Below are 25,928 nucleotides of genomic sequence, written 5' to 3' on the forward strand. Positions count from 1 at the left end.
ATATATATCTGGTGTTAAAACTTTTTATCCAATTTCAAATAATCCTTCTACCACTTCTCAATAACTCACAAGCTGCAACAATTTGGACATCCACTTTCATAAGCAATCTTTAGATCTTTTTCAAGATAAAGTAGCATCTTTATTGTAGCATTTGTGCATTTCTTTACCATTTAGAATATGTAGAACTGTGGTATTGTTTTTATTAGGCTTCTGTCTTTTCTTACGTGTCATTGATGAAGTTTCTGAGTGTTGTGTCCCAAGATCCTTTTCCCCATAAGCCCTGTTGTTTTATAGCATGATTTTGCATGGTACAGTGACTTTTGAGAACATATATGTCAGCTTATCACAGAACTGCTTGTTCTTCACAAAGTAGTTGTGAGAAGTAAGTGATTTAGTACATAGGAAGTACTGATACTGATGCTTAACATAATAAACACTTAATATCCATTCTTATTATTATTCTTACTGGAATAATTGTTATTAAAACATTATAGTAATGAGAAATAATGATGTATTTTAATTCCTATATGTACTAGTTGTCTTTGGTTATAAGAGACATTGTTAAAAGATATTCAAATACTATGATATGTGAACTGTGTCTATTTTGTGTGTGTGTGTCTATCCTCCTGAAATAAATTTAAGAGGGTTTTGGTATATATCCTTTTCATTTATTGAGTACTCAAAAATTCATCTAAGTACATGATCTGATTCACATTGTGGGTTATTTTGTTGAAGGTTCAGAATGCTAAACAAGTAAACAGTGCACTTAAACAGAAAATGGAAGGTGGAATTGAAGAATTCAAACCTCCTGAGGTACGTAATTGAAGAATATATGTGACCGAGTATTGTGAAACCTTGTTCATTGAGTTATCCAGTGTTCAGCTACTATTTTGGTCACATTTATTGTTAATATTTTGAAGGTTTTATAATTTGAATAATTTGTTAGGTCTGTTTTGTCATTTAGATCAGCGGTCCCCAACCTTTTTGGCACTAGGGACCGGTGTTCCTATGAGAATCTAATGCTTGATGATCTGAGGTGGAGCTGAGGGGGTGATTCCAGCGCTGGGAATCGGCTGCAAATACAGATGAAGCTTTGCTTGCTCTCCTGCCGCTCACCTCCTGCTTTGCAGCCCGGTTCCTAACAGGCCATGGACCAGTACCAGTCTGCAGCTTTGGGGCTGGGGACCCTGATTTAGACAGTCTAATGAGACTTGGCTAATGATTTAAGTTAAATCATTTCTTTCCTATCCTTAACAATTCATTTCAAGTAATTAGAGAATATAGCTGTTTGAGTAGGCCCAGTGCATGTGAAACTAGGTCGTTGATGAGCAAGCCAGTACATTTCTGGGTCTGCAACAATGTTTGCTCAAAGCCCTTTTCTACTTGTGTGACTTGGTAATACAGCAAGAAAAGGATCACAAAAAAAGGAGCTCATTTTAACAACTTTAACAAATTTTATTTTAATTTAAGGCATTTGTCTTTTGGCTTATATTTCAAATTAGGATTTTAGTATGTGAACTTAAATTCTTGTACTTATATCCCTGAAAATATGAAATCTAAAAAGGAACTTAATATGTTTTTGATATTTGTGATCATTACAGTACTTAAATGCCCATGAAGTCCAATTCAGTCTTTTCACAGAAGCTTCTATTATAAAATCTTTTTTTCTGTCTTTTTTAAAGACTCCTGTGTTGTGCATATGCTTCACTTGCCTTTCTATACATGTATGTAATCATCAAATAATCTTATTTGATCCTAATGGGACATTTCCCCCCGCAAATCACAGGTTGACTGAAATATCTACAAATGAAACATGTATGGGGACCGGGGGGAGGCAGAAGAGTAGTGCTTCAGAGCTAATGTACCATATGCCATCTTACTCGTTACAGCCTTTCAGAAGGAAGAATCATTATGAAGAAAGTTGTTTTTGTTTATTTTGAATATCTCTTTCAAGGTTAGGAAATGGAAAAGAATGAAATATACATAGATAAATATCTCATTCCAAACCTACAGGTAAACTGAAAAAACGTTCTGGTGATGTTTATTTATTTAAAGACAGCATAATACCAAGAATACTACTTTAGTTTGTTGTATTATTGCAATAAAAAATTATTATAAATTTTGTATTGAAATTAATTTTATATTATGCATTAAAATGCATAAAGCAATAAACTTTTAAGTACCTATAATTTAATAATTAAATTTAAAAATACAGCAAATATTGAAAACATTATGGGAATACCATGAAGAACTTTATGCCAATAAGTTTGAAAATTTAAACAAACCTTAGACATTCCTAGGAAAATATGTCTTACCAAAATTGTCTTAAAAAGAAAGAAAACCTGAATAATTTATAGCGATTAAATAAAATGGAAGAACTGTTAACATTTTTCTCATAAGAAAACACCAGGCATAGACAATTATCCAGAAAAAATCTACCAAATTTTCAAGGAAATGATCATTCTAATCTCAAATTTTCCAGAAAATTGCAGGATAGTCTCACTCATTAACATTATATAAAGTAAGATGCGCAAGTGCAGTAGTACTTTAGAACTTTCCTATATGCTGCCTCACTTGATGCTCACATGAATAAATCCAAAGAAGTAGATGAAGCAAATAGTATTATGTTATACAAGGAGACTGGGCCTCAAAGAGGTTAACTGAGGTTAACTTAATCAAGGTCACATGTCTAGTAAATAGTAAACCTGCGGCTCGATTAATATACTGCCTCCTACTTTTGGAAGTTTTTATATAATAGCAAAATTGTATAAGGTTTTTCCATTTAAATGTAGTTATTGGGTTAGAAGTTATCAAACACTTATTACTCCTTTTGGTTTATTGTGAAAATAAATCAAAATGAAACAACTACAGTCTTAACACTCTACCATCTGTACATTGAAGTTTGAATATTTCTTTGATTTATTGAACTCATATGACTTGAAAATGTATATGTTTTATATTATCTAAAAAATGCCCGACATATATTTGTATTAATCATATTATTCCTATTGCTTTTAAAAGGAGAGCGACCTGAAAAGATAATATGTATTTCAAAATACTAGATTAACAGTCATAGTAAAGACCTTGAAAAATCATGTATTCTATCCCCTTAACTTTGAGGAAAAATTTTTTTTTAAAACTCTTTAACTTTAGATTAGGTGAGACCTAACCTAAATATTTCTAACCTAAATCTCATAGACAACTAAATGACGTAACTCAACTGGAAGTAAACAGTTACTAAGATGCTTTACTTATTCATTTGGTCATATTTGTTATTTTCATTTAGGGAAAATTTTGGTGAAGAAGGTTCATATTTCTATATGTATGTAGTGATCACCTGTTTCACGTAAGGCACTGTGTTAGGCACTGTGGGAAGTATGTGTTTGGAGAAGGGGAGACACACAAATATGAGGAAGAGATGTATTTTTCTATCTGCTTTGGAAAGAACTTGCAGTCTAGATATTATAAGAGAACCTGATTAAAGTTGTATGATAGATTTATAAGTAAAGTATTACAGGAAAACAAGTGGTCATTATTCTGGCTAGGATCATGAGGGAATACTTCCTAGAGGGGAATGTTTCAGCTGAGATTTGAAGGGTAGGTAGGATTTTGTACATAAATGAAGGGCAGGCAGAAGGAATCCTATGAACAATGGTTTGGTGTTGAGCAGTACATTCAAAATCTAAATGTTGTGGGGAAAAATAATAGCACTGTTAAACACCAGTCAGCAGGTATTCCCTAGACATTTGTCGTGTGCTCATTATTGTGCTAATTATAATTACTATCGTGAATTCTATAGAAGTGTAAATCTTTTCTCAAGTAGTATATTGTCTACTTAGGAAGGCAAACTTGGGTGCAAAGGATGAGTGAACATGGTGTATGAGAGAGATCTTAACAAGGTTTAGTTGAACAGGGACTTCTTTAGAGTAGAGATCAGAGGATAAACATCTTTATGAGAGCTAGGAAGAGAAGTCTGCTTTTTAAATTAAGTCAAATGGAAAGACCCTATAGTTCCTTCAATGTAGGAAGAATGTAATGAAAATTTTTTAATTTTAGGAAAGTTATCTCGTCAGTATTATACAGGGTAATTTAGAAGCTTTACAGCTGCTAAAATACCAAGCATGTGAGTGATCGGGTAGGGTTCGGTATTAGTTGTAGAAATGGACAGCAGGTAATCCAAAGAACGTTGTAAAATAGAAATTAGTGTGTCTCCTTGAAAGAGTGTGAGAAGTGGCATGTTTGGTTATGCTTTGATTTGTTTTGAGTCAAGGGGGATAGGTGGGAGCAGAGATTAATGAATCCAGGAAGGAAGAAACTGAGAAAGGAGTGCCTTTTGAAGCTAGAAAATGTCCCTATCTGTGGATGTTTTCCATAGATGGGTGACATTCTTTCGTATGGATGTTGGGTGGAATTTTCAGCATTGGGTAGAAGGTTTAACTTGGTGACCTTTTCTAACTTTTCCCACTCAGAGATAGTATAAATCTTCTACTGACGAAAAATTGGAAAGATGCGAAGACTAATTTAGCAGGGAAAGAATGTAGTAAAGATGCTGAATTCACTAAGGCTGTCATAAATTGTTCTAGAATGCTCTTTGGTGTCTGTTATTACTAGTATATATTGGCTTATTTTATTTTATATTAACATTTTATTATTTTTAAAACAATGGTATTTTAGACTGGGGTTTACTGTAGACTGTTTAGTAATACAAGTGCAGTAGTGCTGACAGTTCTGCCGGAACATCATTTTTCAAGTGTCTGCCCCAGAGTGAACAGTTAAGAGGCTGGAAACTGAACTTGCTATTCCTTTAGTCAGTTTTTACTTTCACATGCCTCCTGTGTGAGCATCTCCTTGAATTAGTAAAACTCCAGCATTTAAATATGTATTTATAGTTTTCATTCAGTACTACCCTTAAATTCGAGCCAAAGGCTTCATCTGGGATTTAACTAAAAAACTAGTGGTCTGTTCCAGTGCTGGAGAAATGCCTGACTGTGGACTTATGTGCCTCTCAATTCATAGGTAGATTTTAGAACATCTGAGTAAGATATGACTCCATTGTTTTCCTTTATAAACATTTTCTGAGCCCTTAAAAAATGTGTTTGGATAGATGAATCTGTGTTAGCCTCAAGTGCAGCCTGCACTCCACCTGACTGTCCTGCCTAATAATACCTCTTTAGCGGGGTATCCCAAGTTAATTTGTCATCTTAGCCTTGCCTTCCCACATCTCCCAGATCAACATGTCTTAGCTTCTTATGTTCTTAACAGCATCCCCTTTTTCCCAGCTTTCTAGGCTTTAAGCCTTATTCTAGTTATAATCCTGCCCTTCTCCTGCTGCTCCCTCCCCAACAAAAAATATTGCTTATTAAATGCAGTGTGAATGTATCGGCTTTGGTGTTTATTGCCCTTCCAAAAGCATTCCTTATTATATTTTACTTTATTTAAATGTCACAGCTTTCCAAGGTAATTTATCACTTGTTCCTGACACAGATCCTCTTGTTCTCTTGTTCTCTGTATTTGTTGTGCCTTCTCATTCTTGCCTTTCAGAAACTTCTCTTCTTAAACCCATCTCAATCTAGCCCTTCCAGCTCTCTTTTTACCCCATTCCAATTACGGAGACTTTTCCTCTCATCTTCCCCTACTCCCCCACCCCCACCCCAGAGTTCAGTTTTTTACTGAACAAATTACAAAAGAGGTTTAGTCAAAAAGACCAAAGCCTATGTCATCATCAGACTCCTCAGATTCTTCTTTCTTTACTTTTACTTTCTTCTGGGCTGGGATAGAGCTGTGAAGGGGGCAGGACCTCCCACTGGTGCAGCACTGCTGCTGGGGCGGGTCTGCCAGCCCTTGCTTTGCAGATGAGGCTCCAGATGTTGACATTGGCCAGAGCCTTTGCAAACTTGCCTGGCCAGAAAGGTTCAGCATTTACATCAGCTGTTTTAATGAGGGCATTGATCTTATCCTCTGGGACTGTCACCTCATCCTCCTGCAGGAGGATGAGGGCCGAGCAGATGGAGGCAAGCTCCAAGGCAGAGGCCACGGTTCAGGCGAGCACTCTGCCGGAGCTTCCTTGAAGGACCGAGTACCCTACCAGCAGCTGAGGAAGGAGCTTCCTCTCATCTTTGAATCCCCAGTATACTCTGTACTTTTCTGGGGTTTTTTGTTTGTTTGTTTGTTTTGTTTACCGTCTTAACCATTTTATTTTTTAATTATTTTTTAAATAGTAAAAGATTGATTGATTGATTGATTGATTAGTTGAAGAAATGGTTTAAATTTTTTCCCCTGTCTACTTCTTCCCTCCCTCTGTTTTTCTGTTTTCATAATAGTTATTTGTGTTCTTCCCATCTCCTGATTTGCTTATATGCTGAAAATAAGGTTTCATAGTGCAAGGTATTTCTCCCATTTTTTTGTTCCCTTTTTGTTAACGATACCTTTCCCTCCAGTTTCTGCCTTTTAAGTTGAACAGACATCAGTTGATCAACTTCATCTTCTTTTTGCCCTGGCACTGGGCTAGATGTTTTTTACATATATTCTAAATACTTTTTTATGCATATTTTACATATATTCTAAATTTAATCCTCAGAACAACTTGCAATGTAGTATTACAGGAGATCCTCAGCAACCAAAATATTTGTTGATCTGAGGAATGCATGGAGAAGCAGAAGTTGCCAAACAAGAAAATATTCTCTAATGAACTGAGCACTTACAAAACTGGGCTCTACTCACCACCTTTCCTGAGTTAACTCTAGCTGTTATCTGTCCTATTCATCACATCAACATCCTGGTGGATTACTCTCGCTAATATAGTGCAAGGCAAATATAGCACAAACTGAAAGGAAATTTTAAACCTTGCAAAAGATGAAAACTTCATGAAGTCTATGAAAGTACCAGAAAATGGTTTTAATTACTTGCAGTATCGTTGATAGATGAGTATCTAGCAAAATTAACATTTGAAGAAAAAAGGATGATGACTCATGGATAATACAGACTTCAAAAAAGAATAATTTGATTACCAAAAATTGAGAGCCCTGGAGAAATTTCTTGAAGTTTTGAACAGAGACAACCCATTCTTTGCTCATGTTGTAAGTTTCAAAGCTAGAGAATGTTATCCCATCGTATAGTCAGAAACAACATGCCAAAAATAAGATGAAACTTATAAATGAGATCATTAACTATTTTTATAAGTTTTAGTTTTATATTACAAATTAAGTTGTAGTCAACCCTTTATTTTTTAACCATTTAGTTTGAAATGTTTGAATCTGTTTTAAATAGGTTCTAGTACCAACTGTCATTGAGTGCAAGGACCTGTTCTGTCTCCTTTCATGGCCGGTAACATCAGATTACCTGGGTATTAACTTAGACATTAACGCCTATTCCATTCTTTTACTCCTCTTTTTGGGGAAAGTAGGTTTAAATTTTCTAGTTTTTCCTCTCTCCTTTTTCTTTTTATTTCTTTCTTTTCACTTTTTTAGCCTTAGTTCACCATTTTCTTATTACTGCTTGTATGTGTCCTGTTCCCTATCTTTCTCTTTACGTTTTTGTTGTTGTTTCTTTGCCTCGTCACCAGTATCCTAACCCCGAGGCTTACCCACTCTTTGCCAGGCCTGCCTTGCTATCCCATTTCTCCTCTGGAATTCAGTGCTTTCTGTTTTAGGTTTTTCCCTCCTTTATTGTGAGTCTTATTTTACTTTTTTCTTCTCTAGTAATTGTTTTTTGAATTTTGAATTTTTGTTTTATTCTTCTGATTGCTTACTTAAACCTCTTCATTCATGGCAAGAAAGTTGGTATTACTCAGAACTTCTGTGCTCTGTAGAAACTTATTGCTAGGACCATAAGATAAGACCTAAACACCCTTTCTCATAGGAAGCTTTTCTTTCTGTTTTGCCCAGCATGTCCATGTATCACATTAGACCACTTTATCTGGACAGTTTCTACCGCAAACCTCTATAGGCTAGTATACATATTTCTGTCCCTCCATCTACTGCTAAAGATCCTTATTACTCATCAGTGGGTATACACTAATGAAATTTGATTTAGTGTTTAATACTGTAATATTGTCATGATAAAAATCCTAAAGGGAATTTTTTTAAAACAGAAACATGGAGAGGAATATGGGAAGTCTTGGGCGGAAATATTGTTATAGCGGGTCACTTTCTGCTTCAGAAATATAAAGAAATATTTTAGGATTTAGGCCTGCTCAACAGTTCTATGTTAATTTATACAACACTGTTTTTGGTGGGGTAAGGAAAGATTTCATCGAAATATGAAGAGAAATTTTAAAGAGAGTCATAGATCCTCTCTAAAGAAAATAACGTCTTAAATGTTTAAAACTAGGGTAAAATTGGGTGAGAAACAGACAATATAATATACAAATGATGTGTTATATAGAATTGTACGCTTGAAACTTATATAATTTTATTATCCAATATCACCTCAATAAATTTAATTTTAAAAAAACAGGCTAAAATTAATATCTACAGTGCGTGATAGGAACACATTGGAGTTGGAAAATAGGTAACTCATAGATTTTCTCCGTTTTAATATCTCCGAGTAGAGTATAAATGTGAATGTTGTTCATTCTCCCAATGGGTACATTTCCTTTTTATTACCTCTTGTGTGGGCAAAGGGTAACTCAGAATATATTTTTTAATTCTTATGAAAATGGAATCTTCCAAATCAGAGTTTTAGTAATCTCATGTCTATAATATGGTGAAAAGTTAAAAAAAATAAATAAGCACTTTGGAAAAATGTCTGTCTTCATATCCTCATTAGGAAACTTCTCTTTAATTTTGTAGTCAAATCAGAAAATTAATGCCCGTTGGACCACAGAGGAGCAGCTTCTAGCAGTGCAAGGTATATTAAAGATAAGCAGTTCTTGTTGTTAATAATTATTTAACTTGTCATGAAAGGTGGCTACCATAGTTCTTCCCTTCTTTTAGAAGGGGATCAAGAAAGGGCTCTTACGTTCACCGCAAAGTACCGGTGACCAGGAATTCTGTTTTGTATTTGTGGATGTGACATACTGAGCCTATGTGCATTTTGAATCCTGAACACCACATAACACATTCTCAGCACTAATTAAATGATGGTGGTGCCAAGTTTGAACAAGTCGTATGGTTTCTCTGTGCATCTGCTTCAGTATTCTTGCAGTTGGGTTCATTCTTACTATATCAGTCATTGATAACTCATGGTTAAAAACATGAATAAACTATTATCTATTTCTGGTTTCTCTGTATAACAGTGTTTTCTCTATTTGATAAATGTCAGGTACTGAAAATATCAATGGCATGCTTAACTTTCAGTGTATTATAACAACTTAAGAGATGTGTCACTGAATATTTAGAAACCTGACTAAAAATATATATTGACTTACCAAAGAAAGACTTAAGAGATATATCAAAAAATATACAAGTGGAATTTTAAATGTACTCTTTATGAGAACACTTTGTCAAATTATATGGCAGAATATTTTTTTTATTAGAAATACCCTTGGACAAATTGGAAGCATTATAAACTTGGATTTTCTCATGTTCGAATTACTTAAAGAAAGGCAAATTGTATATTTTTGTTCAATGTCATAGGTTTTTTTCCCCTTCAAGATAAAGTATCTATAGAACTAATTGTGTAATTTTAAGCTTAGTCTGCAATTTGTTTCTTTCTGGTTGAGCCCTCTCGTCTTGAGTCCTAATAGCTCTTTCATCAAGGTTAACTACTGTAAGAGAATTGGGCCCCAGTAAAACACAGAAGTATACCTTTAAAAATATTATTTCCAAGTATTCAGACATGGAGAACATTTTTACCTCAAAAGTGCTATGCAAATATCATTCAGATGTGAGAATAATGTAATTAAAGATGGATTAATAGATGACTGCAGTTGGGGTTAGAGTAAGAATTACCAGCCAGTGTGATTTGAAAATGTCACAGGAGGGTGCCCACAGGATGTCAGCCTGCTCTTTGGCTTATAGAGCACAACACAGTCATTTCATGAATAAAAAGACTTGATCCTGTGGAGGCAGGGTGCTAGATGTGCATTGATTGAGCACATCTGTAATTGTAGAACTAAGTTTCTGAATGAGTCAGAACAAAGTTTAATTAGTTTATAATGTTCCATAATAGCTGTTTTGAAATTAGAAACAATTTAAAATTTTGATTAAAACTTTGTTTTTGTAATGGCTGCTTCAGATTCATTTAGTACTAAGACTTAGAGCTCTAATATAGACGTTTGAGTAGGCATTGCGTTTATTGACATAAAGCCTGTGTTTCCCTCCATCACAGTCTGCAGCCTATAGAATTTAACCCTGTCCCCAGTATTCAGTGGCTGAAAGGTTAGTATGTTAATCCTGTACTCTAGTGTAAGAAATTACTCCAGTGAAAGGATTTTCCGAAGAGAATCACCAAAGGAAATCTGGGCTGATGTTTCTCTGTACAGCACTCAGGACTTGATGCTGTCAGCAGCACTGCTTTAAGTGCTGGAGTCCACGGAATCCTGTGGCTGAGTTGGGTGTTATGCCAAAGCTCCATTCAAGAGAAAAAACAATGGCAAAGTTTACATATATAGTGTGAGCTGTACCTGTGGACATTATCTACTCTTATAACTATTAAAAGAATGGAGTATTTATGGGTAAAATCAACACTTCCTCTCTACTGAGGTATATCCAGTATTCTTACGCACATCTTAAAAGTAACCTTTAAATAAATTATGCTGATGCAGCAGTTTGTATGGAAATAGGCACGTTCTTAGCATTTCAAAGTACTTTCTTAATATGTTAATGTCTTTTTATTTATTTGACTCCGTGGAATTTTTGTTTTCACTTTCAGTCTTTTAGGTGTTTTTAGTTTAGTTTTTTTTGTGGGGGGTGTTATTATATAAAATAATATGAAGCTATTTATATCCAAAATAATTATTTGAGGGAGAATTAAAAAGTGCCATTTTTTTCCTCATGTGCCTACACATTTTTATAATGCTTAGAAGTGTGTCTTATAAACAATATTATCGTATAGTAATGTCACCTGTACCTGAGTCTCAGTGTGGTGAGGTACATAATTGCAGTTTAATTTCATCATGTATGGTTTGCTATTAGGAAGTACTTGCCTTAGCAGGCAATTGGTTTTATTTTTTCTTTTTAATCTTTATGGTAAACTTTTATATGATGTTATTCTTATGGCCATTTCAGTTTCATAAAATAATAAATCATTTATGTTTTGATAATGACATGTTTTAATTTGTATAGTGCTTATATTCAAGACATTTTACATACATATTATGATTTGACATTCATTTGTTAAATGCTTTATTTTATCTTGCTCATAGTTGACTATTACAGTGACCTAGAGAGAAAAATATTGACTCTAGTGTCACTGATGAGATTTATAACTCTACTATTAAATAAAACTTTTCGTTGTAACTCTTTTAAAGCCAAATAAATATGTTACGACCATTTCCTAGGGCTTAAATATATATTTCCCACTTTACTTTCCATCTATTTATATTGTTGTTAGCCAACTACCAGCCATTTAAATAAATAAATATTGTTTTAATAATATTTAAATAAATAAATAATAAACTTTTTTCAGAAGGGGGACAAATCATGCTCAGACCAAATGGGATATCTGTGTAGTCTATTACTTTATTATGTTAATTTTAATTCTAGCTATGTTATAACTTCAATAACATTCTTCAAGAGTCCCCAAGTGGGATATTACAGATGTTGATAATTAAATTCTCTTAAAATACTTGCTAAGAATAGTATTTCTACAACTTCTATAATCTGTTACAGCCTTTAAGTATCTAGATTTTCTGTTATAACAGATTAATTAACAATGAAATCAGTTATAGTCTTCACATATTTGTGTTAATGGTGAAATATCCATTTGTAGTTTGTGTCATATATTATAAATAATTTTATCTGATCTATAGTGCTTTTAGAAATTATCCTAGAATTAATCTTGATAATTTATGTTAAATATTTCTTATTTAGCAAGAATTAAGAAAGGACTTAGATTCTAGAGGTGTGTATTTTTTTCATGTAAAATGGAATAATCTCTAGCTGTGTTCAAAAAATAACAATATAAATGATAGTTCAGAATGTTTTAAAGTACCTAGGAGCAGAAGCATGGTATACAATATTTGCCATTTTATTTTAGATCTCTTAAATGTACAGTATTCATTTCATAGTCATTAGTACTAAAAAAAAAAAAAAAATGCTCCCCAACTAAAATATTTGTGTTATTTTACAATAAACAACAAAAAAAATTTCCATTTTTATCAAGATAGCAACTTTAATTTTTGTTTCTTTATTATTATTTTTTTTAATTGCCTGCCTTCTCATATAAAACAAGAAATGACAAAACTGTGTTCCAAGGGGTTATGCTTACAGTTAAATGTTACCTTCTCTCTTTGTAGGTCATACACTCATTCCTTTTTAGGAGAAATGAAGTTACAAATCTAGAACGTGTCTTCTTTCTGATTTTATCTTGTACTTTCAAAAAAAGCTTGAATGGCTCCTTAAGTAGGAGAAAAAGAGATTAGACAGTTGGTTAAGACATAAGGATTGTGACTTAGTACATGAACGATCAAAAGGAAATGGAGATAAGAGAATCATACCTTTTCATCTAAAAGGCGCCCATGTATTTTGGAGAGTTTCTTCTTTTATAGCAGATATCATAAGAATGGAGGTCCAGAAGTATTATTGCCAGCCCTCTGATGCACTTGGCGTCAAATAATTAATGATTCAAAATTCCCAGCATTTTTATGGTGTAATTTAACTTAAAACAAGAAAGATGAGAACGCAAGACTCAAAGGAGAAAGGCTAGACATTGGAAAGAGAATATGATTTTGACTTTAAGTCCTCGCCTAAATGTACCAATCACTGCCCCACTGCTGTTAATACCTTTTTTACCTTTAATGCAAAATATTGGAGATTTACAGGAGGTATAAAGAAATGCATGTTCCCAAATAGTTTGAATTAAAATTAATCTCATTAATAGGAAAGAACCACATCCTTGGTGTTTCTAGATGTTATTCTCATGTCAAAAATAAATTTTTGAAAAATTAGTATTCCCAGTTGTACAAAGTACATGCTCATTTTAAGAAATTTTTCTATAGCAAACAGGAAAAAATGTCCTCCAAAATGTTATTACCTAGAAGCAGCTTCCACTGTAATGTTTAAGCTTTTTTTTTTAAGTCCAAAATCAGATTTTAAAAATAACTTTTTATATATACCAAAAGCAGATTTACAATATTCCTTCTATTTAAGGGGGAAAAAAAAGTCTGTATAATTCCATGTCCAGAATTGGAAAACACCATACTACAAATGCTTCTGAAGTTACTAATCTTACTAAGCCAAAGCTCAAAAAATATATATATTTTGAGCCAAAGCTCAAAAAATATGAATATATATTTTTTTGTTGGGTAATATAGAATACTGATTGGAAAACGTGAGCTTTCAAAAATTGTAATGATAAAACAATATCCTAATGAGTTATATTGTTATGTTAATTCCCAAATAAAACTTGTAAAGTATATATTAAAGATTATTAGGTATCATTTGCCAGCATAAGAGGCCAGAATATTTCATTATAACTTTCAAATGAAATTTAGAAATATTACGAAAACAATTTTTTTCTTTCCCTGGGAAATTTATAATTTACCTCTTCTAGGGTTCTCTGAAGTTTTATTCCACTAACCTTTGAAAACCGACCTCCTGCCCTAAAGGTGAGAAGTTTAATTTAAAACATGGTTCAGATGGACCTTAGCCTCTTACATCTTCAGGAAGAGAGAGAGAGATCTAATCACCGTATTTAATTCCCTTTCTGATAAAGCAGTCAGATGGCTTTGTTTGGCTTTGTTTATTATAAACTATGAAAAAAGTGGACCATTCTTACCCCGGATACAAATTAGAACTAAAGGAGCTCTGATGTATGTCGTTGAAGTTAGTTGTTCAGCATTGCTACCCTGCTAGGTTGTATCTAGAAGCGTAGCTGGGGTTCTTCTGAAGGAGCAGTACCATTAAGTCTTCAGTTGGTGTTTTACTATAAAGTTTGGGTAGTTATCAGCCACAGTGTAGAACTTAAAAGCATTCCACCTTCTAACCAAAATATTCTATTGAGCAGCATTATTGGGAGTATGAAGGTGATAAAGAAGTCAATCATATGTGACTCTTGTTGTTTGGGGAAGAAAAATAGAATGAAGCCTTATGGGGAAGAAAAATCAATCATATTTCCTGAGCACTCCTGTGTACTAGACATTGTAGTAATGCTGATACTGATTTGTGTTACATGGGACCGTACTTCCCAACATTTTCACATTGGGGCAGAGAAAATTATGAAATTTGTCACAACACACTGGGATAGACAGGTGAGATTGCTTTTGTCCAGCGAAGACTGTCAAGGAGCTCCAGCTCATGCGCAGACCCTGTCCGGGCATCCTGCAAGCCAAGGGCATTAATGTCTAGGCCCACTCATTCTCGGGACGTGATTGGGATCCACGGCCAGCCCATAGAAGTCTGCAGTGCAGTCTGAGCCTTAAGATTTTGCACATTAGTTAACACAAGACTATCACACATGAGTTAATAATAAACATATCGAGGCGACTTGACATCCTAAGTGTCTGGAAAAACTAAAGCTCCTAGGAAGTAGCTTTGGTTTTGTCTGTAGTTCTGGAAATGCAACACTATTGGTGACAAGGTAAAGTCCATTGAGCAAGAGAAAATAAAGTAGAAGATCAAAAAGAATAGGGTCAGGAAGAGGGAACAGTTATATAATGGAATCAGATATGGAAACAACAGTGGTAGATTTTAGAATATATTTTGCTAAACAAATAGGTGTTTTGAGAGTTGTAATATCTTCAGACTTAAGAGTCAGCATTTGTCTTAATTTGATTTCTTGCTAAAAATACAGACAATTTATTATAAATCCTAGATTTATTTAAGATTTTCATTTCTAAACTCATGTATTCGGTAGGTTTGGTCATTTCTAGAATGTAAATTAAATATCCCTTATGAAAATTAGTATACTGTTTGATTTCTAACTAGTAATTAGAACACGGTTTGATTTCTAACTAGTAATTTTTTAGTGCACTGATCTCAAGTGAGTTGCTGTTTTCCAAAGTATAAGTAATAGAGAAGTACTTAAATATATAACAATAATTCCTCATATGAAATAACCTTGAATTTTTATTGCCGAATAAACCTTCAGTGGAACCTAGTCACAATTAGAATTTATACTCAGTTTTGAAGTTCAAACTGGAAATTAGCTCATGGATTTTAAGAGAATATAAATTCATTTATGTTGCAAAAATATTATAAACAGCCTTTGAGTATCATTATTACTTTATTGTCATGCATGTGTCTGTCCCTATGAGAACAGAGCAAATGAGCATAGTTTACATACCAAAACTGTATTAAAAATGGGATGTGGTTATAGCTTAATAATGTCAGGCCTCCCCCCAGATGCTCTAAGAGTCAGTCCTAGCTAGTTGAATGCAGCAAGAGATACTTAATCTGAAATCCTCGCTATAAAATGAAGGCATAATTTAAAAACAGTAATTATGTCATATGATGGCGCTTTAAAGTAATTTGGTAATATCAATAGATACTAGTAAGAGTATATCTAGCATTTCTGCTGGGGCATTAACATATCTTTATATTATTCTCTCATCTGTGATTGTGTACATGTTAAGTTTATTTTAATCCCCACATTTCTGGCTGCTTACAGCTTATATATCATAAGCATCAGTATTTTTTTCCTTTGTTCTCATCTCTGATTAATGAGTTATTGTTTCTTGGTATTTTAAAAAGCAGTTATTAAATTGCAAAATCAAAAATTTTGACAACTGTATTTTGAGCTAAGTGCATCTCTTTCTAGAATGAGTCAGTGAACTTTTAAAATTTAAGAGCAAATTATTATCCATCTGATTATATAAAGTCATTTTAAAATCTGTAGCATAATTGACTATCTCAAGTTCATAAATCAAACATTATCCTTCATTATAATAAAATTTCCATAATGAAAAGTTAGGTTCTCACATAACCGAATGTATAGTCCTCAAATTTAAGGTAGTGACAGGCACAACATGTGCTCTACAAATAGTCACTACTGTAACCTTATTCCTAAGTCTGTAAAGCATAGCTAGGAATCCTTTATATGTATAGCCTTTAGGACTGTTAGATGAGTTAAAATCCAACTAACTCTGAAAAATAGCTTCCCTTATTTTGCCCATCAGATTGTGATGATTCTTCTGCTTTTTATGTTTAAATTCTTATTTCTGTTCTATACCCTGGTGAGATAGTAAGTAATCATGTTGAAGTTGGTATTAAGACCAAAATTATAATGCTTTTCTTAATGGGGGAACCCTAAGACTATTCACTCAGTCCATTGAGGGGATAAAAGAGATGGCTCATTCCCATCCTGTTTTGTTTACAAACGGTGTTGCTCAAATTTAGGTGACTGGCTACTAGGGAAATAAATGAATATGGAATTGAGGATGGAACAAAGAATTCAATGCTTTACAATAAATGGACTGTATTTGAGAGTTCAAGAGAGGATTGGAGAAAATAACTGAGTATGTAAAAAATGGTAAGTTTCTGATTGTTTAGTTGAAGGCAAGTGGCTGGCTCGATGAAATGACGTAATTGAGTGTTTTCATCTGGAACCCTGATATTTTAGCCTCTATCTCAGAATTGAGAAATGAGCAGAGTTTATCAGAAAGGATTTTCATTGCTGGTATCTTTTGTGTGTGCATGATGTATAGTACACACAGCTCTCCTTATTGATCCTTCACCAGGTGTATTATTTACTTTGCCTTCCAGGTGTCCGAAAATATGGTAAAGATTTTCAAGCTATTGCAGATGTAATTGGCAACAAGACTGTTGGCCAAGTGAAGAACTTCTTTGTAAACTACAGGCGTCGGTTTAACTTAGAGGAGGTATTGCAGGAGTGGGAAGCAGAACAAGGAACCCAGGCTTCTAATGGTGATGCTTCTACTTTAGGGGAGGAGACAAAAAGTGCTTCTAATGTGCCATCAGGGAAGAGCACTGATGAAGAAGAGGAGGTGTGTTTGTGTATGGAATTTGAGCTAATATGAGTCGAGGAATCACCATTTTGTGTGGTTTTCTGTAAGGTTAATTTGTCAGAGGACTAGCTAAATGAGCATGAAAGGTTGACAATACACTTACTCAGTGGTGCATCTCCCGTGACTCTTTAAGTCATAATGACATGCTAAGTTCTGATCCTAGAAGAATGGAGAGTGTATTGTTCTTTCATAGTCTTATTTTTATTTCCAGTGTTAAGCTGTTTACTAATAAATAAAGATGGCTGTTTGGTAGCTTCGTTGCTTTTTCGGTTTTTGGTTTTTTGTTTTGTTTTGTTTAAAATAAAAGAAGCTTGTGCTTCCAAAGAAAACTGGTGTTATGTTTTTGTTTTGTTTTGATTTGTTTTGTTTTTCCTGTGACAGCCCAAACTATATTGTATTAAGTTCATTGGGAACTATCATCTCATACATGTATTTTTGTTTCCTCACCTCTAGGCACAGACGCCACAGGCTCCTCGGACTCTGGGTCCATCACCTCCTGCCCCATCATCCACTCCAACACCAACAGCCCCCATTGCCACTCTGAATCAGCCTCCACCACTTCTTCGTCCAACACTGCCTGCTGCCCCTGCTCTGCACCGGCAGCCTCCTCCACTCCAGCAGCAGGCTCGATTCATCCAGCCCCGGCCAACTTTAAACCAGCCTCCACCACCTCTCATTCGCCCTGCTAATTCTATGCCACCCCGTCTGAACCCAAGACCAGTGCTATCTGCAGTTGGTGGCCAGCAGCCGCCATCACTTATCGGAATTCAGACAGATTCACAGTCCTCACTGCACTAAAATTAAATTGGACAGAGCTGCAGTAACTTCTCATCCCACTGTTATACCAATGCTCATCTGTCTGACTGATGCGAAAGAGGAGAGACTAAGCCTGGATACTGAGGCTGCAGACTAGTTCTGTGGCAGTGGGCCAGCATAAGCTGCTGTCCAAGAAAAGTTTTAGTTTAGTTCACGCAACTGAGATGTTTCTACAACAAAAACCTACAGTTGGCCTCCTCTCTGGGGTAGATGTTCAGTGACATGGTCTCATAAAAAGGAAGGAAAAAAAAAGATTAAGTATTCTGTATACCAAGGGTTTTTTTTGTTTGTTTTTACTGTATTTATTTTATTGAGATTCTTTATATTCCTGCCTCTTCATAGTCAAGGTTCTTAGTACGGGAATATTGACTTAGGAATTGTGAAAACTCCTTAAATTTATTAAATTAAGGATGTTTGACTTTTTTCTTTAATTTAATTTTAACATTTTCCTATGTTAGGAGTGCAAGAATAAATAGCCTGCATTTCATATTTTGACATGTTCATTTAATGCATATTTGAGAAATTATAGCCACATATCCCTTTTTTCAAAAAATATTTTGCTTTTTTTTCTAAAGGAATGTTAATATATTCCTTTCAAAGAAAGCAATTTAATCAATTGCAAAGCAATTATATGAAACCACAAAGAATGTACTGAACCTGCAAACTGTTTAACATACAGTTTAGGGTCCTAGTGCAAAGTCCTTGCTTAAAGGTCATTGACCTTCATCTATCAGTAATAAGGATCAGAAGAATAACTTTACATGCAAATGAAGACAATTTGTTACAATGTCTTTAAGTTCTTAGAAAATGCTAATTTTGATTTTTTTTTTTTTTTTTTTTTTAGTATTTTAAACGCTATCTGCTTTTAACTAGTAGTTGCCTACATTTGGGGACTTAGAAGAGAACTATATTTTTTGTCAGTTATGTGGAGACAGTGGTTATGGAAGCATTTATTTACAGTACCCTTTTTGTGTTTAGGTTCTGAACTTAAAATTGCCCTCATACTTATTAATATGGTCTACATTTAATATAAAGGATGGTTTCTTGATAAATATTGTATTATTTGGGTACATTTGTGTATTCATACAGCCGACCTATATGGCTGGGTTTGGTTTAGGGTTAAATCAACATTATTTTATAAAATAAATTTAAGAATTTGTTCAGTGTCATCTAAAGATGTATCAGTATATTGTCAAAATTGTGCTGTTAAAATGCTGAGACCCCTTTTTATAAAGAAACAAAGAAAACATTTTGTCTTCTTAATTCAACATATAATCATTAAGCACCTACAAAGAATATTTTACAAGTGATACTATTTCAACAATGTGTTACTAATATTTTTGATACAATGATTTCATATTGGAATCATGACTTGTGCAAAGGGACAGATCATTTAGATTGCTGTACTAGTGAACTTAAGGCTAAATGTTTGCACATTCACATTCTCGTCGCATTGAGAACTACTTCATGAAATGGTCAACATATAAGCACCTAATTTATGTTTTGAGAGGTCATATATTCCCAAATTATTGGAAAAATAATCTCTAACATTACAGCCTTAAAGAGCTGTAGACTTAAATCCATTAATTAGTTTTAATTTTGAAGTTTAGACCACTTTTTTCCATAAAAACCTTAAGTTCTGGCATAATCTAAAGCTTTTTCCAGATATGTCTGTCATTCTCATTGGATCATCTTAAATCGTTCCCGTCCCTGGATTGTAACCAGATAAAATCTGATTTAAAATACTTAATATTCAAGAATTTATACTTATTTTTACTTTAAAATCACGGGAACAGTTATATCTTAAAAGAAAATATCTAAAGCATTTTTAAAGTACTTAGATTGTCTTGCATATGTGCATACTATACAGCTTTTATTGTCTTGTCTCTTGTCAGTAGACCTTCAATATACAGTATGTGGGATATGTCAGTCAAGTTGGTCAGTACCAGCATCTGTCCAGCTGTTAAGTATATTGTGATTCATTTAAAATCTATCCCAGCCACGGGCCAGGGTGCTGTATCTGAGGGATGTGCTGTAATTTGATTTACGTACACTAGAGCACACAGTAGGAAAATCTTAGCTTCATTAGTAATATGAAACATGTATATAGTGAGATGTCTTTATTGTGTGCTTTGCATATTTTGTAAATATTTTGCACGTCATTATTTTTCTTTTTTGTTTAAGCAGTGTTTGGCCTGGAAGAGTGATATGCTTGCTGCTTAATCAAAGGATTAAAGAGTTAAAGATGTCTATGTCTTCTATTTTTATATAATTTCATGTTGTATGAAAATTTAGGACCTTTTCACTGTGAAATTTGAAATACTGATTTTTATAAAAAGCAAAACCTAGAAATCTTTTAATGACCATTTCATTAATTTCATTTTTTGAAAAATCTACACTCAAGTATTTTTTTCATTACATAACTAAAGTCACACTTGATGCATTTGGTAATATTAATGAAAAATATTTTTTTGTAATTCCAGTGCAGTATGGATGGAGTGAAAGGTAAGTTATGATCAAAACTTTTCCTTAATATTCGTATAATTGAGTAAAATCTAATGTAAATAAAGATGAAAGAATGAAAAATTCTGTCAATATAGACCTACATTCTTTTTAGGAATAGATACAGGAAACAAGTAAAAAACCTTGATTTTCAAAAATACTAAGAATATTGCAAATATTTTTGTAACAGTACCAAGTTTAGCTATTAAATAGGCTGTATTTAATGTTTTTTCTTGCTATCAAAATAATATGTTACCCATAAATAATAACTACTGGTCACTTAACACTGGGATGTCAGGGTCTCAAAAAGAATAATAATCTGAGTTAGAACTCAAAGCAGGATCTACCTTTTTGTACTTCCCCCAATTGCTCGGATGAATACATTCTGATTATAGGAAACAAAAAACTAAAATGTGTATTAGTTTTTTAATTTATTCATTCTAGATAAGCATAAGAAGATAATAAGTAAATACAGAAAGAATCCAAGAATCAGGTTTGAGAAAACACGCTATATTCTAAAATATCTATAAGAAACTACCTCATTTTCTGACAGCATTTGTGGGAGTACATGAACTTTCTCCTAGGGTAAAGTAGGTGACATATAACTCTTCACAACTTAAATCTTTATCTTTTTATGAAGGAATATTTTGCAGCAATAAATTTTAGTAACAATAGAGCTTGGGAGTAAAACATTAAAAAGAATCCTCTTAGATCTGTGAGTTCGTATCTAAAAGGCCATGTAGCCTTTTCTACTCTCAGAAGTCCTACATATTTATGGGAGAAACAATGAAGACCAGAAATTAATGTTGGGTTGAGATTTTTGCAAATGGTCATTACCAGATCTGAAGTAGACTATGGTCTATTGATAATGGAATGGCTCTTTACAATGTGGTAACAAACTTTAGAATCTTAAAGCTGGAATTTGGGCGAGCAGAGTGTCTAAGGAAAAGATGCTGGGAAAGTAAAGCGGAGAGGTCTTGGAGCAGTCTTCACAATGGAAATAGCATATAGGTTGATCTCCCAGAAAGCTTTCTATTTCTCTGGATTATCTTAAGAAAAATTTTTATTCAGTGTAATTTAATCTTATTTAAACATATAAGGTACAATTACCAATAATAGAACATCTTAAATAATACTCCAACACAAGGCATCTCGTGAGGTATCCAGCTTGCTTCCCAGAACAGCTTTCATAATTGGCAAGATTTGGCTTCAAGAGGCCGGTGTTCCCAAAACCATTTTTGTTCACATGCTGTGTGCTCTTTGCAAGAGGGAGTTGGAAAACAATCGCCGAAGGGCTCATCACTTGGCTTATATACAGAAGTTCCCCCTCTACCGTGATGACTTGCAACTCCACCGAGCAAGTTACTTCACCCCTCTGTACCTCGATTTCTCTTCCCTACCCAAATCTTACTGAAATGACAAATACAAAAAAGTAATCCTTAACGTTGCCGGAAAGCTGAGGGAGGTACCACCAGCAGATGGAGAGAAATTTATGACAAAACCTCACAGAATTAAGGAACCTCCCAATTCCATAAAGGTAAAAGCAGGAAAACTGACATTCTCAGAAGGTCCCGTAATAACCTCAAGTTAAAGGTGGAGAAATGGAGCAGCCACCAAGGATTCTTGCTTCCTGATATTCGTTGTGTGTGAACTGGACTTGGTGACTGGCTTCTGACCAATATAATACAGCAAAAGTGATGAGATGTCACTTCTGTGCTTGTGTTTTGTTGGTAGACTTTCTATCACCTTCTCTGCTTGCATACCTTGATGAAACAAGCTGCCATGTTGGAGAGACCCATGTGGTAAGGATCTGAGGCCAGCCCCCTACCAACAACCAGCCCCTCTAGGTAACAACCTGCTTAAAACTGGGCTTGGAAATGAATCCTTCCCCAGTTGAGCCTTGAGGTGTCTAGAGCCCAGCCAATGCCTTGTTTGCAGCCTCTGAAACACCATGAAGCAGAGAACTCAGCTAAGCTGTGCTCAGATTTCTTAACACCACAGAAATTGAAATGAGTGATGTTTTGAGGTGCTAAGTTTTAGAGTTACTTATACAGAATAGAAAAATAATACAATCTTAACAATTAAAAGAAAGTTGGAGTGACTATATTAATGTTGGACAAAGATTTCAAAACAAAGAATATTATTGAAGATAAAGGTGGCCATTTAATAATGACAAAGGTGCCAGTTCATCAAGAGGAACTTTGGTACAATTGCAAGAATAGGCAAATCCGCCATTTAAGTCGGCAATCAATAACCCATCTCTCAATAGTCGATAGCATATGAAAACCAAAAGTGACTAAGAATATAGAAGATTTGAACAACACTATTTAACTACATTTACCTAATTGAATTATAGATCATTCCACCCAATGACAGCAGAATAAACATTCTTTTCTTGTGGACATGAAATGTTTCCAAGAGAAACCATATTCTATGTCATAAACAAATTTTAATAAATGGGAAAGGATTCAAATCATCCAGAGTACGTTTTTCTGAGTACAATGAGATTAGAAATCAGCAACAAATCTGGAAAATTCCCAAATATTTGAAAACAAAAACTTTTTTTTGCCTAAGAATATTTTTTAATTAAATTTATCAGGGTGACATTGGTTAATAAAAGTATATAGGTTTCGAGTGTATAATTCAATAATACGTTATCGTATATTGCCTTGTGTGTTCACCCACCAAAGTCGAGTCTCTTTCCCTCACCATATATTTGACCCCCTTTACTCTTATCTACTTCCTGCCTCCCCCTTTCCCTCAGGTAACCATTAAACTGTTGTCTGAGTCTATGAGTTTTTTTTGTTTGTTTTTTTTTATCTTGTTTATTGGTTTCACTTTTATATCCCACATATGAGTGAAATCATATGGTTCTCAACTTTTTCTGTCTGACTTATTTCATTTAGCATGATTATCTCAAGATCCATCCATGTTGTCGCAAATGGCAGTATTTCATCTCTTCTTATGGCTGAGTAATATTCCATTGTATATATGTACCACATCTTTATCCAATCGTCTATCGAAGGAAACAACACATTCCTAAATATGCTATGGGTCAAAAAATAAATTTCAAGAGAAATTAGAAAATACCTTGAACTTAAGTGAAAATGATATATAAAAATCTATTGGATGCAGAAAACCTACGCTTAGAAGAAAATTTATAGCTTTAAACATTTATGTTAGGAAAAAAGATCTAAAATCAATCATTTAAGCTTTCTTTTTTAAAAGCTAGAAAAGAATAAACCCAACAAAATAAACAGAAGAGAGGAAAAAAAGATTATAGTTAAATAAATGAAAAAGATAACAAAAATAACATTAAAAATCTCTGAAGCCAGTAGTTGCTTCTTGAAAAAATCAACAAAATTAAAATTTGGTTAGATAGAAAATTTGTTAGATCAAGAAAAATAATGTATAAATGATTAAAATCTAGACTGGAAGAGGGGTCACCACTACGTAACCTATAGAAATTAAAAGAATTCGTAAAGGAATATGATGAACACTTTATACCAACAAATTTGGAAATGTTTATGAAATGGACAAATTCTTACCAAACCTGTCCCAAAAAGAATTAGAAAATCTGAAATAAGTAAAGAAATTGAGTTTGCAACTTAAAATCTTCACACACTATAAAGCCTTGGCCCAGATAGTTTTACTGGTGAAAATTCTTTCAAACCCTTAAAGAAATACCAAGCCTACACGAACTCTTTCAGAAAATACAGGAGGAAAGAACATTTTTCTAATCATTCTATAAGAGCATGATTACTTTGATTCAACGCCAAAAGAAGGCAAGAAAATTTCAGACTAATATCCCTAATGAACAGTGATACAAAAATCCTTACAAAATATTAGCAAATAAAATCCAGCAACATCCAAAAAGGATTGCACAACACAACCCAGCAGTGTTTATCAGGGGAATGCAAGTTTGGTTTAACATTCAAAAATTAATGTAATACCAAGGTTTTCTCAACCTCACCATTATTGACATATTGGGCTAGATAATTCTTTGTTCATTGTAGGATGTATAGCAGATACTAGCAGCATCCTTCCCCACCCCTAGTTTGACAATCAAAAATGTCTCCAGCCATTACCAAAATTTCCACCACAGAGCAACAACACCCCCAGTTGAGAATCGTTGCAATATATCACATTAATAAATAAAAGGAAAAGGCCATACGCTCATGTTGATGGACACAAGAAGAGACATTTGACAAAATCCAACACCCATTCATGATAAAAACTCTCAGAAAACTAGAAATATAAAGGAACTTCCTCAAACTGATAAAGGACATCCATGAGAAACCTAATGTCACAATTAATTGAATGCCTTCCCTTAGGATTGGAACCAAGGTAAGGGTGTCTGATCTCATTGCATCTATTCAACATTTTACTGGAGACTGTAGCCAATTCGATAAGGAAAGAAAAACATACGGATTGAAAAGGAAGAAAAAAGATTGTCTCTATTATAAATGACTATTTTTCATGTAAAAAAAATACTAATAAACCTCCAAAAACCAATTAGAATAATTGATGAGTTTAAGAAGGTCACAGGATACAAGATCAACATAAAATCAATTGTATTTTTATGTAGTAGTGATGAATTATCTGGAAATAGATTTAAGAAAACAATTGAATTCACAGTAATGTCAAAAAGAATAAACTTTGGGAATACATTTAACAAAATGTGAAAGACTTATTCACTGAAATTTATAAAATACTGCTGAGACAAATTAAGGTAGATCTAAATAAATGGAGGGATATACCGTGTTCACAGATTGGAAAACTTAATATTGTTAAGATGGCAATTCTCCTTAAATTGATTTGCAGATTCAACCCAATCCCTATCAATATCTTAGCAGGCTTGTTTTGTACAAACTGACAAGCTAATTCGAAAATGTATATGGTAATGCAAAGGACCTAGACTGGGAGCCAGCAAACTTTTCTTACAAATGTCTAGACAGTAAATAGTTTAGTCTTTGCAGTCTACACAATCTCTGTTATGTCGTTTAGAAAATACATAAGTGAACAGGCATGGTTATATGCCAGTAAAACTTTATTTACAAAAACAAGCACCAACCTGGAACTTAGACTAGCCAAAAAATTTTGCAAAAGAACAAAATTGGGGGACTTACACTAACTGATTTCCATACTTGTTATAAAGCTGCAGTAATGAAGGCAATGTGATATCGGTGTAAGGATGGACAAATAGATCAGTGGAACAGAATAAAGAGTCCAGAAATATACTCACACATATATGGTCTATTGATTTTCTGTGGTGACAGAGTAACTCAATAGACAAAAGAACAGGATGTCTATATTTTTAAAAATCCTTACTTCAATCCAGGCACAAAAATTAACTTGAAATGGATCATAGGCCTAGATGTAAGAACTAAAACTATAAACTTCTAGAAGAAAACTGTGGAAAAATATGTCACCAAAAGCATGATCCACAATAGAAAAAAATGATAAATTGGATTTCATTAAAATTTAAAAATCTTTTCGAAAGATGCAACTACAAAAATAAAAAGGCAAATCACTGACCCAGGGG

The 25,928-nt window shown here is 33.8% G+C and overlaps 1 protein-coding gene across 7 annotated transcripts in view; it reads left to right on the top strand.

The window, feature by feature from the left end:
- RCOR3 (REST corepressor 3) overlaps positions 1-20,233 on the top strand; it is a 49,319-nt gene extending 29,086 nt beyond the window's left edge. For 5 of the 7 annotated variants that reach the window (XM_039881128.1, XM_039881132.1, XM_039881129.1 and 2 more), the window contains 4 exons: positions 736-813; positions 8,790-8,847; positions 16,803-17,044; positions 17,519-20,233. In XM_039881128.1, coding sequence (XP_039737062.1) covers positions 736-813; positions 8,790-8,847; positions 16,803-17,044; positions 17,519-17,863 — 723 coding nt within the window. In that variant the 3' untranslated portion in view covers positions 17,864-20,233. The remainder of the gene's footprint in view (positions 1-735; positions 814-8,789; positions 8,848-16,802; positions 17,045-17,518) is intronic. The other 2 variants (XM_039881131.1, XM_039881130.1) reach the window with 2 other exon arrangements.
- Positions 20,234-25,928: the final 5,695 nt, after the last annotated feature.

The sequence above is a fragment of the Pteropus medius genome, unplaced genomic scaffold (genome assembly GCF_902729225.1).
Source record: "Pteropus medius unplaced genomic scaffold, Ma_sr-lr_union100, whole genome shotgun sequence".
NCBI classification, from domain to species: Eukaryota; Metazoa; Chordata; class Mammalia; order Chiroptera; family Pteropodidae; genus Pteropus; species Pteropus medius.